The sequence below is a fragment of the Pectinophora gossypiella genome, chromosome 7, assembly GCF_024362695.1.
Source record: "Pectinophora gossypiella chromosome 7, ilPecGoss1.1, whole genome shotgun sequence".
Classification (NCBI taxonomy): Eukaryota; Metazoa; Arthropoda; class Insecta; order Lepidoptera; family Gelechiidae; genus Pectinophora; species Pectinophora gossypiella.
The window spans coordinates 16,995,605-17,015,872 of record NC_065410.1 but is presented as its reverse complement, the minus strand read 5'-3'; the positions used below and the strand labels follow the sequence as shown (position 1 = coordinate 17,015,872).

The window sequence follows — 20,268 nt, the reverse complement described above, 5'->3', positions numbered from 1 at the left end:
TAAAAAAGAACCGGTCTACCTAATAGCATAGAATAAGGAATAACACTACGTATAGAACGGCAACTCTCCGCTCCCCACCAACTTCTGAGCTAGGTTTACCTCACTCAACCTCGAACATAGTTTAGACTTGAATCGTATGGCGTCAGATGTCACACACACAGATACGCGTGTGCGATAACGTCAACGTGTGGTGTCTGTGTAAAACGAGGTTGTTTGTATGAAGTGTCCGGGGTGTGCTAATAGCATAATAGTGTATTACTATGTGGTTGTCTGCAGGCATCTCCACGCTGTCGGGGTGCGGTTCGCCGGAGCAGCTGGAGCGTCTACCGGAGCTGCCGGCGGCGGAAGAGAAGCGCCTGCGCAGGGCCGCGCAGGTGTTGCAGCAACGGCTCGTGCTGCGACAGTGGCTCGCCACGCATCGACTGCAGCACGCTTACTCCAAGTAAGTCATAGTACTTAGTCTTGACTTCACGCTTAGTAATATTAAACAGAATGTACTATTAAACAAAATGTCTAGTTCAGTACAATTAGTCATTATATTTATTTAAAGATAACATTTTAGCTTCAATGCGCGGTAAAAATTAGATCTGTCAAAGTACGTAAGCTAGTGTTGTGACGTTCATTAGCATAGCATAGTGATGTATCAGTCGATACTAGGTCGATCGTGTTTTTTCTACTTGGGTACATTTACGGCATCTGCGCGATTTATTCCTCCTAATAAGTATAACTTTTGGCAGAAATTCATATCACGTGGTTTCCAGGATACCAGCGACGTACCTTTAGATTCGCCCGGGTTATTCATTCATTTACTCATTCTTCCTAAAATTAAGAGTAATCATCCGTCCCTTTCCTTTTTTTTTATTTATTTTTTATTTTTATTTAAAATAAAATTAGATGGTATTTACGGGAATTAGCACCAATGTTGGTTTAAAATTTAAATCGTCCATCAATAAAGAGAAGTCGTTTGAGTAACTAGAATGTTGATACTCGCGATTAGCAATACCGTTTTAGTCCTACTTCACCTTTGTAGGGTCCACATGGAGAGAGCTAGCTAATGATGATTGATGTCCTGCATGACAAGCCTGTAAAAGGTTTTCAAGCCAAGGGCAAGCTAAATGGACTGGAAACGTTAAGGTACCTACTTACATGTATTATATCGGCCTCCGTGGTCCAGTGGTTGAGCGTTAGGCTCACGATCAGGAGGTCCCGGGTTCGAATCCCGGTGGGGAAATATCACAAAAAGGTCATGGCAGAAGCATATATAAAATAGTTGTTGCTTGATATTTGGATCACATTATGTACAGAATTACGTTGCTACCTATATTGCTTCTCTTTATTTTGATCAGAATGTAAGATGTAATTGTGCCTGGGTGTACCTAATAAAAAGGGTCATCATTTATACCCAAAAACAAAGATAAAAGATGCATATGTCTGTCAGGTTAAAAGATGAAAAATCTGTACAGCGCCATCTATATTGTGTTTGAGGAAATTCAAATTCAAAAAAATATCTTTATTCAGTAGGTAACATAGTTACACTTTGAATCGTCAATTTTTACATAATGAACGTCTCATCCGCCTAAAACTACTGCAGATTCTCGCAACCTGTATAGCCGGGGAAAAGAAGCTGCAAGAAAAATCTCGGCACAGGGCCCTAGACGTTCTTTAAAAAAATAAATAAACATAAAATATTGGTATACAATTGAGTAATTTAGCTGCCTAATATCAGTTCTCAGACAGTTAATCCCATGCATTCATATCTTATAAATAATCACTAACTTTATAATAAACCTTTTTTGTAAAGTTTTTTTTTAGACTGGAAAGTAGCCTGGAAAGTCATTTCACTTCATTAGTTACACTAAAATCTGTCGACTTCTTATAGCAGACAACGCCTATCATATTTTATTGTCATTAACATACAACTGTTTTTGTGCAAAGATATTGATTACTATCAATCAGTAACTTTTTATTTTGTAGGTTATGTTGTAGGTATTTTTATTCAATATAAATAACTTTACATATAAGCTAATTGCTTCTATGCTGTTCTGGGAGCAAATAAAAAACATAGAAAACGTTCAGCTGCTTGTCTTCCCGGGCATGTCGTAAAAACCGACAGAGGGATTGTGTCCTCCAACATGATGGACTAATTTTATGGGCGATAGGCTGATCACTTATCACCACAAGGTTCATCATATCCAGCTTACGACATCGTATCAACAGTGGCTGCAAGTTGTCTTTGATTACTTGTGGCTCTGCCCACCCCAGTAGGGATTACGGGCGTGAGTTTATGTATGTATGTATGTATAAGCTAATAATAGCGCACAGTAAGTAAACGCGGATAAGAGACAAAACTCACAAAAGCTTTTATCACGACGATCAAAATACCAAAGTAGAGCTATACCTATTAATAGAGAAGATCGATTACTGTATTGTCTGCCAGACACTTGCGTATTTATCCAGGAATATTATTACTTCCTCCTGTATGGGACATACCTAATAGTCTACCATTTATGGTCAGTCACATCTCTAGCGCGAGCAAGCCAACGCGTCTCAATGTTTGGATCTTGTAATTTAATTAATATCCTAAGTAATACAGTTCATTCAATTGTTTGTGTGGGGTTTTATTAAAATTACCAGCGCTCCCTACACCTCCTCAACGGCCTCCGTGGTCCAGTGGTTTAAGCGTCCGGAGGTCCCGGGTTCAAATCCCAGTGTCCCCACATCACAAAAATCACTTTGCGATCCCTAGTTTGGTTAGGACATTACAGGCTGATCACCTGATTGTCCGAAAGTAAGATGATCCGTGCTTCGGAAGACACGTTAAGCCGTTGGTCCCGGTTACTATTTACCGATGTAAGTAAGTAGTCGTTACATGAGCCATGTCAGGGGCCTTTGGCGGCTCAATAGTAACCCTGACACCAGGGTTGATGGGGTTATAGAAATCCACCTCTCAACCCACACGATAGAAGAAGAAGATTACTTTCGCTAGGTAGGTACCACCTTGTATGTCGATCAATCATTTATCTATGTAATTTCATCTCTAGTTCAAAAAGTCAAACTTGGGGTCCGTCGCCGCGAGTGTAGGTAACCAGTATGTGTCCAACTAGTCTAAGTTGATTAACATTCCGTTATGCTGATCTCGAGCCACGTCAGTCACGTCATCATCATCATCATCATCATCATCATCAGCCCATTAACGCCCTCACTGCTGGGGCACGGGCCTTCCCTATGGATGGATAGGGAGATCGGGCCTTAAACCACCACGCGGGCCCAGTGCGGATTGGTGGTTATTAACGACTGCTAATGCAGCCGGGACCAACGGCTTAACGTGCCTTCCGAAGCACGGAGGAGTTCGAGATGAAAACTTTTTTTTTGTGGTCACCCATCCTAAGACCGGCCTTTGCGAAAGTCGCTTAACTTCAACAATCGCAGACCGAGCGCGTTTACCGCTGCGCCACCGAGCTCCTCAGTAAAACCTGGTATAAAACTCAACGTTAGTTTCAAAATACGCAATAACCTGTCGTCAAAACACGAGTTTAAAAATAAATTGAAAACTAGATGGAAAATTCTTTTACTGTCGCGAAAGAATCCGCTTACCGTGGGCAGGGTATGAGGTCGGTGTGTGCCAGTAACGCTCGCTACAAAATATGATACAGCTGCAAGGAATGTTGCAAAAATTCTCGCAATTCCTACACGTACCATTGCGAGGCACGACCGCTTGTGGAACTGGCAGACTTACCCGGGCCGGGGCGGATTACAGCCGTGGTTCATAAAAAAATAAAACGTCCTGACAGTTAAGGTACATATTTGTTGCAATAATACATTTACTAACAGCCTCCGTGGTCTAGTGGTATGAGCGTTAGGCTCACGATCTGGAGGTCCGGGTTCGATTCCCGATGGGGACATTGTCGAAATCACTTTGTGAGACTGTCCTTTGTTTGGTAAGGACTTTTCAGGCTTGAATCACCTGATTTTCCGAAAAAGCAAGTTGATTCCGTGCTTCGAAGGGCACGTTAAGCCGTTGGTCCCGGCTATTAGCCGTAAAAACATCTCCACCAACCCGCAGTGGAGCAGCGTGATGGAGTATGCTCCATACCTCCTCCGGTTGATTGAGAGGAGGCCTGTGCCCAGCAGTGGGACGTATATAGGCTATTTATGTATGTTATGTTAATACATTTTCTATGTATTATTGTGTATGTTTATAGACGCTATCTGCCCTCTCCTCGTTAATCTTTCACTCTCACAGGCCTACTGGAAGAACTTTCTGTTAGAAATAAGTTGTGCCTTTTGTCTTTCCTTATGTTGTCATATTTTGTTATTATCCTGTGTACAATAAATTATTAAATAAATAAATAATGCTGTTGCTTCTGAAGAATCTGTCCTCTGTCACTTCCAACTAGCTAAGCGTACTTTGAAATAAACAGCAAAACGCCAAGTGTTAAGTATTGTGCAATAAAGTACATATGGTTTGATTTGACAACGCCTTAGACAACGCCGCTCCAATTCGAAGCCTAGACAAGTCGGCAGTCAAATCGAAATATAAAGCTACAGTTTGCAATTGACATTCACAATGTATAGTCCTGTCGCCCACGTCCTGCTTGGCATTTGCTCTAAATTTTAATAGTAAAGTTGTCAGTCATGTCGTCGTTATTAAATCTGCATAAATTGTCGACGGCCGCGTCCAATCCGTTCCGCTTGCGAGCTCACATCGCTTCCGTAAAGTGCCACTAGCTAAAGGTCAAAGTGCAGCTGAAAATGTAACGCTTAGCGTTTGTAGTGCACTCATAAAGAGGATAAGTGAGATTTTGACCCTCATCCCGCCCACCGCTTGCGTTTTAATTTACATTAGCTCTGTTTTACAGTCAAGGAGCTTAAACAGTGGTACGATGGAAAATAAACTTTGGAATTTCGTAAAAAGCTACTATTATACGCAAGTTCTGTCGCGTTTATACGTTGTATTTAGATGGATTTTTACTGTTCGGGTCCCTCGTTGGGCGCCAGTATTTTTGTATTAAGTATTGACAAATTAATGAAATCATAAATATCTTGGAATTCAAACTAATATTGTATATTACCTACGTATTCAGTCACGGACGACAATGAGGACGTCACAATAATCATCTTGATCCCTCGCTTCAATTCATAGACTCAGCCGACTCTCGGCTTGTCCACGTAATTGGATCACGCTGGGATGTCCCAGCTATCCGTCGCTCAAAGCGCAGTTAAGCCCGCCGAAGAGACCGTTTCATATAAATTTTATGACGAAAAAACAATCTGGTTCGGATGCCTTTTAACGAGCGGGCCCGCTTTCATATTCATTGCCTCCCGGTTCTTATTCCCAGCTGTAACAAAGAATATCAAAGAGCAAACTCGCAATATTGGAGTTTTCTTTTACAGGAACCGTTCGAATTTGTGATGCAGCAGCTGGCTGCTTTAGAGGCGCCAATATATACGTTTCACGTCGGAAACTTGCAGCTTTATTTAGTCATGTGTATTGATAAGCTTGGTTGAAGTTTAGTTTCTACGAAGTACAAAAATAATTTTCCAAGTCAAATGAATTACACGTGTTCATGTTGTGAAATAGATATAGTATGTTACTGCATACTTTATGGAAAGGTCAAAGTAGAGTGCCTGTTTGCGCCATTCAGGATGAAACAGGTCACAATTAATGACAGCTAGCGTCGTGCCTAAATCGTTTTCGCAATGATAAAGGAAGCAATTCGCGAGGGCATTTTTCACCTCCCACCTGTAACAAGCTCGCAAATTGGACGCCGCCGATAGTGGCCGGTGCGCCAATACATTGTAGCCCGCACAATGGCCGATAACTAGGTCAGTGGTTGATCGCGACTGCGGCCCTGTGTGGCGGTCAATAGCGCTGTGGTGCTGCGGTGTTGTGGTGCTGTGGTGTACGCTCGCCTTGTGGTAGTAATACCATTTTACAGATGTTGGGGAGGATACGTAAAAGCATCAGTCCTGCAACATAACATACACATTACATAAGGTCACGACTACATCTCAATTGGGGCAGTCAGAACTGAACCTTCATTTCATCAATTCTACGCAAGATAAACTAAGTACCCACACCTCACCGGGCTTTATGTTAGACCAATGTGTAACGTACTTATTGTAGATTTGCCGCAGATGGCATTAACTACTTAGCCTGACAAATGGGGAGCGCTGAAGGCTCTCACCCGGTACAAAGCTTAAGCTTTGCGAAACTGAAGCTTTGCTAAGCGCGTACAACAGGCCTGGGGGTGCCCAGTTGGGCGCGGCCACAGTCTCCCACAGTAATCACGGGATGATGATATCATCTCCCTAGCATTATCCTGTTTTTCACAGGGTCCGCTTACCTAACCTGAAGACTTGACAGGACCGATTTTTTACAGAAGCGACTGCCTGTCTGACCTTCCTAATCCGCGAAGGGAAAAACAGCCCAACACAGGTTAGGTTAGGTCGCATACCTCCGAAAATGCATTTCTCGGGAATGTGTGTTTCCTCACGATGTTTTCCTTCACCGCTAAGCACGTCAGTCTCCCACAGTAATACCTACTTAATAAATTAAACAGTCTTTTATGTATTAAGTTAAGCGTTTTCACTTAGGTAAATTAAATTACCAAGCAAGTTATTCGATTTCAAACAAAAATGTTTCTCAGAAATTGTTGAACTGAGATACTTTGTCGACTTCGATTTAGTAATGAGTTTCGTTCGTAATTGTAAAGTTCCTAGACGGTCTTGGTAAAGACTTGTGAAATCAAAAGAAACAAAGTTGTTTGTAATGAGTTTGATTACATCTTTGTGTGAATAGTCTGCAGGATAACAAAGGGAATGATAGGAGTTTATGGGTGATGCGCCTCGTGTAATATGACTCCGTAGTTTGTATACATAAGTTCCTTTTGCGGTGTCACAGGTGCACGAATTGTTGAACCCATACGTAAATACGCTTGTTTATGATACAAGGGGGTTTAAGAAGGCCACATTGAAGCATAACATAACATAAAAATGCTTTATTGCACACAGGACAACTTACAAACTAAATTACAAAGGAAATTACAAACAAAAAGAAATAGTAAAGTATAATGGGCGGCCTTGTTGCTAACTAGCAGTCTAAAGAGGCCACAATGAAGCAATCTAAAAAATCTAAAAAGCAGATATTGATGTTTGACGTTTGTTCACATAGCGCACTTACTTTTATATGTGCAAATGAGAAATTGCAACATTGCTTTAAAGATGAATTGCTGCAATGTGGCCTTAGACCCCCAGTGCAAATACACATAACATAATTTTGTCATACTATACAGACAGACGCTACGATATGTTGAACATCATCGTCCTCAATTACACAGTACACATTCACTGCATAAATAATAATGCAATACCGCGTCTCATACAAATTAACAAAAACCGTCGACATGGACCGACAAATGAAGCAGTGTGCACGTTGCCCGCCCCCGTACACCTGCCAACACAGGGACGACACAACTCATTGGGTCTGCAGCTGAAAGTTAGCTACACTTGTGCTGCCAATCGTATCCCCTTAGGGAGCGACATGCTGAGGGTTTTAGACAAAATTGAAGTGGAATTTCTATAGTGAATATACGTGTACAAACACACACATAGTCCCTGTTAAGGTGGGCAACCACCAGTCATCGGATAAAAAATAGCAGCTGTATTGGCTACTAAGATGGCTGGTGACAGCAGATAGGTTTCTAGCTCTCCGCCTATACTCTTATCACGCTTTAGGTTTTTACATGATCCCTAACTATTACGACCAATTTCAATAAATCTATCTATCCATGGTTTTCGCTTACTAAAGTAACTTTTGGCACTTACTTTGACGTCGTTGGCTACTCTGAGCTTAATCTCTTGGGCTGGTAGTTCAAAACATTTCTTTGGTACCTATTTGTAGCGTTGTAATCACAAGCTGTTTTGTGAGCCTAATAAATACATGAAATAAAATAAGTTACGTTAATAAGCGAAAACCATGGATAGACATAATTAAAGCACATAATAACGGGTTCTTACCGCGTTTAAATGGGGATATGAGACTCCCGATATTTCATGGCACTTGAAACAGTGTCGAAATATCGGGAGTCTCATATCCCCATTTAAACGCGGTAAGAACCCGTTATTATGTGCTTTAATTATGATAATAACCGCGTAAACTTAAAACATGGATAGACAGTTTAATGAAAACGGCCATTATCGGCTTCTACAAGATGCCCGAAATTTTTCGTCTCTGCCTGAACACGTTCTAACGTTAATAGTTCAGCCAATAATATGCGAGTCCTGAAACTTTATAGGTCCCAAAGGTATTAGGTTGTTAAAAGGCTACTGGTTAAACAGGATACCTTAAACCGATTAATATAAATGCTCGAATAGGCTAGGTTATAGGTTTCATCGATAAGTAATTGAGTTGGTGTTAATTGAACTAGAATAGAAAAGTCTAGATTTATTTATTTATTTAAGATACACCATCGGTTTTGCATGAGCCCAAAATGAGCCCAGCAACATGAGCCCAGCTGTGGCGCAATAATGTCCCCTTTTCTATACTCCTCGTTTTGAACTGCTTTTTGAGACACGTTTACAATAACGTCTAGAGCTCTGTGCCGAGGTTTATCTTGTAGATTATTTTCCCCGGCTATGCAGGTTGTGAGAAGCTGCAGTAGTTTGACGCGGATAAGACGTTATGTAAAAAAATAACGATTCAAGTGTAACTATGTTATCTACTGAAGAAAGATATTTTTGAATTTGATAGGAGGCCAACTTAGATAAATGCATGACAATTTGCCGGTTGAAATGACCGACGAGACTTTGAAGGAGGGCATTTTAATAATCCCTCGTGTAGAATATTTTACTTTTTCCCAGCGTGGTGATTTGTGAATAAGACACAATACTTCCTTGGATATCAATATATTGACCAATATTCACTTAACACAACTTTTGCAACAGAACAACTGAGACTTATTCTAACAGGCAAACAGTTTTATTCCATCCCCACCACTCTACCCCTGTCGTCGGCGAAATGGAAGGGAACGGCGAATGGCGAGCGACGAATGACGAACGATCAACAGGCATACTTTTAAATCATTCACAATATTTAATAATTTAGTTATAACATACAAATAACATAACAAAATACACAATTAATTTTAAAATATACAATAAATGCTAACATTCGCCCATCCTGACCATTGTAAACGCGTCCTCGCGCTAACACATTAGGACATATTATTTATCATCGTTTTATTTTATTGTTACACAGTTTATACCATTCAATATTTATTTATTTTACCTACTGTCACTTTATCACTTAACTCATACATGTACTTTATATTCTTTTCTTTACACTTTTCTTTTACTTTACTTATTATTATTATACAATGCAACCCATATTAACCATATTAACCATACTAACAATACTAGCCATACTAACAATACTAGCCATACTAACCATACTAGCCATACTAACCATACTAACCATACTAGCCATACTAACCATACTAGCCATACTGACCATACTAACCATACTGACCATACTAACCATACTGACCATACTAACCATACTGACCATACTAACCATACTGACCATACTAACCATACTGACCATAAATCCAATACAATAAATCATATTAATGTGTTCTTGTATATAAATAATACCAATACTTTATAAGGTCATCGTAACGCAATAATAAATTATATAATTATTTTTAACAAAATAAACAATTTTGCTCTCATCAAATGAATTAAAGTTCCTTTTTATAATTATCTTTCTTAACAACTTTTCCTTTTAAATTCAATATTAAATATAAGTATGTATAATTTATACCACATAGTATATATTTTTCTAGGTTTTATTGTTCAGTACCCATATTTGATCGATCATCCATATTATCGCTAGACGTGGACTCTGACCCCGATTCGGAATCAGACTGAGACTCTAGCGCTCGAAAAGTGAGCCACGGGTGAATTTTGTCCACTGAATATACCCCTTTATAACTAGCTTTGCCTTTTCGACGAGTAACTGGTGTATCTTCGACTTCATACCTGTCGTTAGGCAGAACCTTCACAATCCTATAAGGTCCAAAACACTTGGGTACTAGTTTTTTACTTCCCTTATGAGCAACATCCCTCTCTACTCTAACCAACTGTCCTATTTCAAACTGTCGTGGAGGACAACGTCTACTATCAAAACGTTTCTTTTGATTTTCTTGGGACCTAGTAACGTTTTCCATGGCCTCAGACCTTATCTGCTCTAGTTCCGTAATATCACCCTCGTCAACACTTACAGATAGCTTTATTTCACTTTCAGAAACCCCCGTGAGCCTAAGACCAAACAACAACTCTGCAGGCGTTTTTCCCGTAGATTTATTAATTGTATTGTTTAGACCCCACTGCACTTCTACTAGAGCCTCGTCCCATAATTTCTCATCTTTCCCGTGTGTCATTGTCGTTAAGGCGTCAAGCACGGTACGGTTGTACCGCTCTACTTGACCGTTTGCCCGTGGTGTGGCTACAGAATTTAACACATGTGTGACACTTTTCCCAGATAAAAAATCTTTAAAATTAGAACTAGTGAACGCACTCCCTCTATCTGTAATAACTCTATTTGGTACGCCAAAAAGTGCAAAATATTCCCTGAATGCATTTATCGTTGAGCTACTTTTAGTATTTTTAACGGCTTTTAGAACAATGAATTTCGTGAAAGCATCTATTATGGCCAATATGTATTTATTTTTCTTCTTACTGTCATTAAATGGACCCAAATGGTCAGCGTGCAAGGTGTGAAAAGGCCTTGGGACTTTCTCTATGGGATGTAAAAATCCAGACCTTTTACCACTCGGTGCCTTACCATGAGCGCATTCTATACATGACTGACAGTATTTTTTAATAAACTTGTTCATTTTTGGGAACCAATAGTCGGCCTTTACCTTGTCAAGGGTCTTCTCGTAAGAGAAATGACCAATTTGATCATGACACGCCCGTAAAATTTGCCACCTCACTCCCCGCGGAACTAACCATCTGTGTCCATCATTAGTTATTCTGTATATTAAACCCCGCTTCAAGCAATAGTTTTCTTTTACTTGTACTACCTTATCAGATTCCTTATCCTCCAAAATCCTTTTTATCCTCTGAGACTCGTCATCCGTCATTTGAACAGTCGTGAGCCAGTCTGTCGTAATGTGCATAACGAGAGAATTATCCAACTTGTCGTCAATGAGTCCATTGCCATTGACGGGATTGCGACTAAGCGCGTCGACATGGTTCATGGCTGTTCCAGGTTTGTACAACATATTAAAATCAAATTCTTGTATAAGACTCCACCAGCGGGCAACACGTGGTATCATGTCTCTTTTTGTTAGAGTCGCTCGTAACGAGTTGCAGTCGGTTATTATAGTGAATTTAATTCCGATCAAATAGGGTCTAAATTTGATGAGAGAGCTAACCACTGCCAATGTCTCTAACTCATAGGACGAAAAATGTTGTTCGTCTGGTGACGTCTGCCTACTGTAATAGGCTACTGGCCTCATACTGTTATCTGCCTGCTTTTGCATTAAAATGCCACCTACTCCGGACTTGCTAGCATCTGTATGCAGCTCAGTAATTGCTTTCGGATCATAAAGGGCCAAAATGGGACGTGAAATGAGGTTTTTCTTAAGTTCCCGAAAAGCTTGTTCTTGCTCCGCACCCCAAGTCCACTGCGTATTTTTTTTCAATAACCTAGATAACGGCCTGGCTATAAGTGCAAAACTCCTAATAAATCGTCTGAAAAAACTCGCTAAGCCTAAAAATTGGCGAACGTTATGAACATTTTGTGGTGAAGGAAATCTGTCGACTGCATCTATTTTGTTTCGTCCCGGTCTGATACCGCGACCCGATACTTCGAACCCTAAGAAATCTATTTCATCAAAGAAAAACTTGCATTTTGATAACTTCAAAGTTAAACCTGCCGTTTTTATCCTCTCTAACACTTCATTCAACTTTTGTAAACCATCCTCAAATGTAGTTGATGGCAATAGGACGTCATCCATGTACACCACTACGGAGTTAAAGCGCAATGTATCCAATACTTTATTTATTGTACGTTGGAAAACTGCGGGGGCATTTGTTAACCCGAAAGGCATCCTATTGAACTCAAATTGACCATCGGGAGTGACGAACGCTGTCTTTGCTTTTGCATCCTCTTCCAATTCGATTTGGTAATACCCGGACGCTAAATCCAGAGTAGTGTACAAGTTATGACCTGATAGCCTATCCATTTGATCCTCTATTCTTGGTAACGGGTAATGTTGCTTTACAGTTTTTCTATTAAGAGCCCTGTAATCAACACAGAGCCGCTGCTCACCTGTCTTTTTGCGCACAAGGATTATGGGGCTCGCAAAAGGTGAACAAGACTCTCTTACAATTCCATATTGCAACAATTCCCCCACCATTTTACGCACTTCTTCGCGTTCTGAGTGAGACAAACGGTATGGTCTATATACCACAGGTTGTGAATCACTTACGTCTATGTTCATTTTCTCAACATTAGTCCGCCCGAGTTCTTTTAAATTTGTAGCAAAACAAGCCCTATATTGATTTATTGTGTCCAACAATATAAGTTTTTGGTTCTTTGTTATATTACCGCCTACATTCAAGTCCGCGAGCGAAAAACTTTGCATATCCCCTTCAGATGAATCGATCTTATTAATAACCGGTCTATCAACAGTAAATATTTTTATTTTCCGAGCCCTAGCCAATAAACTATCTTTATGAAACGCTACCTCTTCATCTCCTATATTATCTACTAGCAAAACTCCCTTTCCATTTTCTAGCATAAAAACCCCTTCCTCTAAATTATACTCTTTAGGTTTGGTTCTAAAACATCCGTTCAAAAGTATTGGTCCAGTATACTCAGTAGTAGAGTACACGAGTACGCAATCACAACCTGGCTTGATTGAGCAGTTCTCCGTGACAAACAGTTTAATATGGGTTTCATCTTCAGAACACTCTGTTATGGTTAGCGTATCGTCGGTTTTCATAATATTCACATTAGGTAATTCTGTGAACGTTTGCCCTATCAAAATTGGGTATTTCAAGTAAACATCAGGAACGACTTGAATATTAACTGAAGCTTTTACACCTTGAATTTCAAGCTCAACTATCGCGCACCCTAAAGATTGGACAACTGCCCCACCAAAACCAGCCATAGCTGTGCACTTGCTCTTATCCCAGTTACCTATGATTTGTCTTGCATCAGATTCTCTTATTAATGAACAATCACTTCCTAAATCAATAAAACAACATCTATCATGACCATTAATTTTGACAGGCTGTACATACTTATTGTCATGATTACCCCCCGTTTTAGATATTTTTAAGACCGTTTTTAGCCTGTTCTGCTACTTTACGATAACAATCGGCAGTTTCGTGCCCCACGAGAGAGCAATTGGAACATCTCTTTACTGCTTTAGTGCACTTAGCAATGGTATGGCCTTCCTCTTTGCAATTGTAACACCTAACAGGACCTCTACTCGTACTAGCGTTTTGAGTAATCGCCGGCTTATCCCTATTCGAATTAAACTTTTTAGGTACGAATTTGCTCTGTTCCGGTTTTCGACTCTTTATATTACGAAGGTACGCTAACAACTTGTCAGGCTCACTGAACTGAGCAGCTTCGGCACCTAGTCTCACAGCCCTGTCTTCGATTCCAAAAATAATACAGTCTACAGCCCTTTTCCCGTGTATTTCACACCGATTAAGTAACGCGGTTTTCTCATAAAAATAGTCTTCGAATGAATCCCCAAACCTAGCCTTCTCTCCTAACATGTCACTTAACATCTGGCCGTAATTTTCATCAGCAGGAAATGCAGATCTTAATTTGTTCTGCCACTCGGGCCACGAGAAGTTCACCGTAGTTAATCCCTCATACCAACGTTTTGCATTTCCCACTAATTTAGATAAGGCAAAGATCACGACCTGCTTATCAGTCCAATTATACATATTAGAAATTTCATCTACTTTCGATATCCACGTATTTATGTTTTGGTTTTTGGATGATGGATCAAATTCTGGCACAACATTAACATTTCCATACCGTTCCCTTGCATTATTATTATTGCTATTAAAAATTTTCTCAAAAAATGATAACATTACATCATTAGAAGTGTTCTTACTCCTAGTATTCCTTCTCTTGTCACTCTCTGAACTGCTAGATCTGGTATAGTAATGCTTCGAAGAGCGCTTATGTACTCTTGAACTGCGAGACCTACTACGGCTTGCCCTTGGCGTTTTTGTCGGGCTACGTCTAGACCTGCGGCGGCGGTAATCATAGGAACGGGACTTACTTCTGCTCTGCCTAACCACGCTGCTACCGCCGTCAGGACTGCGAGCTCCCGCTCTGCAACGCTTCGGATGCCCCTCCCGGCGATCAGCACTGCTTTTCCTTTTCCGCTGCCGACCGGAACTAGCTCTGCTACCGCGACGGTAATCGCAGCTTCTCTCCCGACCACGACTCCTCCGCTCACGGCCATGCGGCGGCGAGGGCGTCGTTAATCGATGCCGGTAGAGCCTGCCTTCTGCCTCATCATCAGGCAATGGAGGGCTGAAAATGTACGAAGACGGACATCACTGCTCATTATAATGTATTTTATTGCTGTACAGAACTTGCCATTATATGTGCAAAGAATACAGCAATCTATATTTGAATTAGCACTAAGTACATAAAACTATTAGCGTAGTGCTATCAATACCGAAGAGTAGCCTCGGTCAAATTATAACACCATATAAAAATATAAGCGTAGCGCCATTGTTATCGAAGAGTTGCCTCGATCAAACAATACCGCCACATAAAAGTAGAAGCAACCCTTGTGCTATCATTACCGAAGAGTAGCCTCGGCCAAACAATAGCACCACATTCAAAATATAGACGCAGTAATATTGCTACCGAAGAGTTGCCCCGGCCAAACAATAAAACTACGCGTAAAAGCAGAAGCATACATAGTGCTAATACTACCGAGGAGTAGCCCCGGCCAAATAGTAACACTACATAAGTGCACCGTTATTACTACCGAGGAGTAGTCTCGGTCAAATAATCACGCCACACGTGTACACAAAAAGAAAATGCTTTTCGTATATACTAACAAACAACAGTATAACAGGCACGGCACAATGATGTAATAAAATAAAGTATTATATCGTTACAACTTACGTTCTACATCCCACTTCTGACATGTAGAATATTTTACTTTTTCCCAGCGTGGTGATTTGTGAATAAGACACAATACTTCCTTGGATATCAATATATTGACCAATATTCACTTAACACAACTTTTGCAACAGAACAACTGAGACTTATTCTAACAGGCAAACAGTTTTATTCCATCCCCACCACTCTACCCCTGTCGTCGGCGAAATGGAAGGGAACGGCGAATGGCGAGCGACGAATGACGAACGATCAACAGGCATACTTTTAAATCATTCACAATATTTAATAATTTAGTTATAACATACAAATAACATAACAAAATACACAATTAATTTTAAAATATACAATAAATGCTAACACTCGTGAGGCATTGAATCGGCCAACATTCCCGAGCCCCCAATATGCTCGGTTCCGGCCGGTGATCAGCCATTCATTCCCACATTCACAGCTACATTTCACCCAGCCAGGTCCCCGATCACAGAGCAAGAAAACATTTCGATCGTACTACTAGAGGCGAAGGTCGTAATAATTCAGGGTGTAAGTGAATACTGAGGGGGATGATTCAGCTCATGATTCTGAGGTAATATGAAGTGGAATTTCCCTCGCAAAAGTAATGTCTTTTAAACTTTTTTCAGATGGAAAATTCCACTTAATATTAACTTAAAATCATGAACTGAGTCATCCCTCTCAGTATCATTTGCGGTGTCAATTACACCCTGTATATTGCCGTGCACCGGTCGATTTAGAAAACAAGACACTACTTGTTTTTAACTAGTAAATCGGTTTAAAAAAAGAGAAAAAACATCCGTGCTTCGGAAGGCACGTTAAGCCGTTGGTCCCGGTTATTATTTACTGATGTAAGTACGTAGTCGTTACGTGAGTCATGTCAGGGGCGACTCAGTAATGACACTGACACCAGGGTTGATGGGGTTGGTAATTAACCTCACAATTCACACGATAGAAGAAGAAGATCGGTTTATGTTTCTTTTTACGCTGTTTTATAAGGAATTAGTAATATACCCTGTATATTGTATTAAAGACGCTTCTAGTAGCCGGTGAGCGTGATTTACCTCCGCACTCTATGCCGAACAAATACACGCCTATCTCTCTTGCGCCATTGAATCTCGCACGGAAGACCTTTTTTCAATTCAGGTTATTGAATCTGACGTTGATATATGCCCTTTGACCTTTTAAATCGGGGTGCTTTCATAAAAAAGACGAGAATGTTTCAGGGTTCAAGCGCGGTTTAACTCCATTTTAGTACCTAAAGTTTTGTAATCTCGATTAATGAACTAAACATAACATTAATAGCCTATAATAAGCCTGAGAGCCTGAACGGACGTACACTGCTGGTCATAGGCCTCCCCTCAATCAATCGGAGGGAGTATGGTGCATACTCCATCACGCAGCTCCAGTGCAGGTTGGTGGTGTCCGGTGGTGACGGCTTAACGTTACTTAAATTAACAAAAAAGTGCATTTAATAGCCAAATATACTTAATAAGACACGTCAAAACAATATTACCTGTAAAAAATAATTAAAACACAAAAAATATGAACTTACCTATTTCCTGTAGCTGTAAGTACGTTATCCGTGTAATTCGAAAGTTAAACGAAGGAAAATCTGTATAGCGCCTTCTATATTGTTTTTGAGAATTAAGTGAGCTTATTTTTTTTTTGATCTTCTTCTTCTTTATAATAATAAAAAACTATTTCCACAAAAAGCCACAAAAACATTCTCCCCTGACCATGAACCCAAAACATATTGCTAAAATTATTCTAGTCTGGTATGACTCCCGCGTTAATGCTTCGGATACGTTTAAATCCTCTAAATGGGCGGAGATAAGGTTATGACGATTTGGGAATCGGTGCTAAACCATCGGATGATGTGGATAATCCACAAATACTGCCCGTGTGGTCAGGGCTGTGGTAATCTCTCCTCTAGATTTATTCATAATCCTATGACTTTGTTTGTAGTCCTCTTGTACACTGGCTTGCTTCTCAATCCGTAAGCGTCGGTTCGAACCCCGGTAGCGGACTTGCACCAATGAGTTACTAATTTCACTTAAGTGCAGTTTTCACTAACACGGTTGGCTCGACCATTATTTATAACTATCACGTTGGTCTAACAGAAAGCTCGGTGAGGTGTGAGTGAGTACGGTCACGAGCATTAATATGTATACACTTTGGTACCATGTCACATTAACTTTTTTGACAAATTGAACTGTAAGTCTCACTAAATGTCAAATATGTTAGTGCGACAGAGTCCTAAAGTGGGTACATTATATTGCTCATGACTGTACTTAGTTCATCATGTATCTCTGACTACTCTAATTGGGACCTAGTCGTGAGCTTATGTTATTCTATGACTTTGTTTGTATGTGTCGTGGCCAGATCATAGAATTGACCATTTCATGAAATGATCGACCATTTCATGAAATGGTCGTATTTCATGAAATGGCCAACTTCAACTGACCATATCGTTTAAACGTCAGCGTTTAATGATATTTCCATCCACGTTTGGCCATATCATTAATGTAGGGTGTCCATGATAAGTGGTGTAATAAAAACGCGAAATAAGGTAGGAAATAATGTATTACTCTAGTACAAAGTACAAAAATGTTTAAAAGTCAAATAAAAATTAAAAAGTCATTTTCGATTAACGGAGTGTTGATGTAGTTGACATATACGCCGTAACTGCATCTCGCTTTGAAGTCGTCGTCATATTTTTTGACACTATTTCATGCCATTGGTCATCATTCAGTATACTTTTCGTGTGTAAGATAAACATACTGGCGGCGTAGGGGTGGCCCAAGGGCCACCCCCGCCGCACCCTAACCTACCGTTATGCCTTGTAAAAATTATAAAAAAAAGGATTATGATAATTTAAATTATGACAAAAACATTTATGCGTTTTAATAGAATCCCGTTTCAAGTAGTTAATGCCATCTGCGGCAAATCTACAATAAGTCACGTCAAAAAAAGAAACTTTACGGACAGTAGGATCGTCTATATTTTTCTTTTTTAAAATTAATATCTCTTCATTCGCAGTTTTAATTATATCATATTTTGAAATCCAATAATAGTCCATTGATTTACGTAGCGTGGTCACTCGACCTTCATTATTTGCCATATAACCTAAAAATAAAAATAAAGTTGCTGTCTACTATTAATACGAGTTTTTCTTTTCACCTTAGTGTCAAAACATTGCTTCAATGCACTTTTATCTTGTATTTGCTCATTATTATTCGTATTATTCGCGTTCACACAAGAATAATTATTGTCCGCCGCCATTATGCAAAACATAAACAAAGCGACACCAGCGCCACTACCGGTGGATAATGTTACTATTTTACGATATGATCGCTAACGTTTGGCCATATCATGAAGTAATCATGCATTTAGTTGGTCATATCGTTAAACGTTTTGTGTTCATTGATCTGGCCAAACCACATCATGATGTGGCCAACGAATGTTTTTCTATTTCATGAAATACGACCATTTCATGAAATGGTCGATCATTTCATGAAATGATCAATTCTATGATATGGCCACGATATATGAATATCTAATGCTCCTTTTGAACTTGACATTACGTAGTATTAATCATGCTAGAACGCGACGACTTTTTTGGCACGGTATGCTATTTACTTGTCATAATTTATCTGTCTTCTTTGCTAGGGGAGACAGGTCTGGGGGTTAAAAAAGCACATTTGACATTTGCGCATATAAAAGTAGGTAAGTGCTCGACGTCAACAAACGTCTGGTCAGTCTATGCATTTGCGCCGATCGTAGTGCCCTGGTATGCGCACTGTTGGGATAGTTGTATAGTACCTCGTCCCACTGCTTTCGATGATCTTTTTTTTGTGTAAATCTAAAAACTGCGCTGCCATCGCGCAGGCTCGTGCTGATACTGCTGCCGCGCAGTAACTACGCTACAAAATCCCACCCCTGAACATTTTCATCACACGATGACTTATTTGAAAAGGTCTACCGTAATATTCGGGTAAGGTCGATGGTGTCAGGTTATTTATATCCAATCCGTATCCCGGTTAAACTGGCGATCAATTAGAATACATCCCGGATAATTACCCGGATCCGATGCCGCCGCAACTGTACCGCAATCTAATTACTTTAATACTGCTCTCTCGCTGTGGTCCTGATGGAAATACATTGGCAAATGTTTCTAAGTAGGTACTTATTTAGCAAAGTGTGGTATGCAAAGTAATTGGAATATATAAAAAACTCTCAAATCCATTTATTTTCCGCAAAGAATATTTATTACCTAAACACAAAAAAAAACTCATTAATATTCTGTACAAAGAGTTTGTAAAATATTCAATAGTTTAAACTCGATACTTATTTTATTTCTCAGGTTTTAACGTAGCATGTTTAGAGTGAAAGAGACGAGGGATATCTGTCATACTAAACTATAATTTTAGTGTGAAGGAGACATAATATGTTTCGTCACTTTCGCGTTACACAATGTAGGTACTATCTCTGTTCTCCCGTCATTCTAATCATACTACATTAAATAGGGTATAAAGTTAACAATACGTTATTACTTCGTTAAATACTTGCGTTTGCCAAAATACTTGGTACATTGTGTTAATGTTTACCTCAGAAAAACCCTCAGACCCAGAAAAACGGTCCATTAGCACGATGGCCCATTAACTGGATGTAGAGTGCCACTAAAAGGCTACACCCGATCGAAAGGGGCCGGATGTTCCGGATAAAATACAGGCGAAGATAATCTGTTACCGTCCCGGATCCGGGTGCAGGCGGGTACTGAATTATTCCCCTGTTACCCGGCTGGTTTTGCACGGGTCTAGTCTAGCTAATGAAAGTTTAGTCCGGTAAGTTATCTCAAATCCGGACAAAATGGCGGTTTGAACGTTGTGGGAACATTATCGAGCGTCGATACACGGGCCGACACACCACGTGCTTAAATAGATAAGTTATTTATTTTTTATATTGCGTAAAGTTGAATTGGTAAAATAGACAGATATTTATCTATTATATGGCTTAAATAGAGGTTATAACTTATACCATATTCATAAGGATCGGGTAAAGCTTTATGCGGCGGAATC

At 39.9% G+C, this 20,268-nt stretch overlaps 1 protein-coding gene across 2 annotated transcripts in view; it reads left to right on the top strand.

Annotated features, from left to right (window-relative positions):
• LOC126368375 (apoptosis-resistant E3 ubiquitin protein ligase 1) overlaps positions 1-20,268 on the top strand; it is a 65,360-nt gene that overhangs the window by 22,239 nt on the left and 22,853 nt on the right. For both annotated transcript variants that reach the window (XM_050012323.1, XM_050012322.1), the window contains exon 2: positions 277-442. In XM_050012323.1, coding sequence (XP_049868280.1) covers positions 277-442 — 166 coding nt within the window. The remainder of the gene's footprint in view (positions 1-276; positions 443-20,268) is intronic.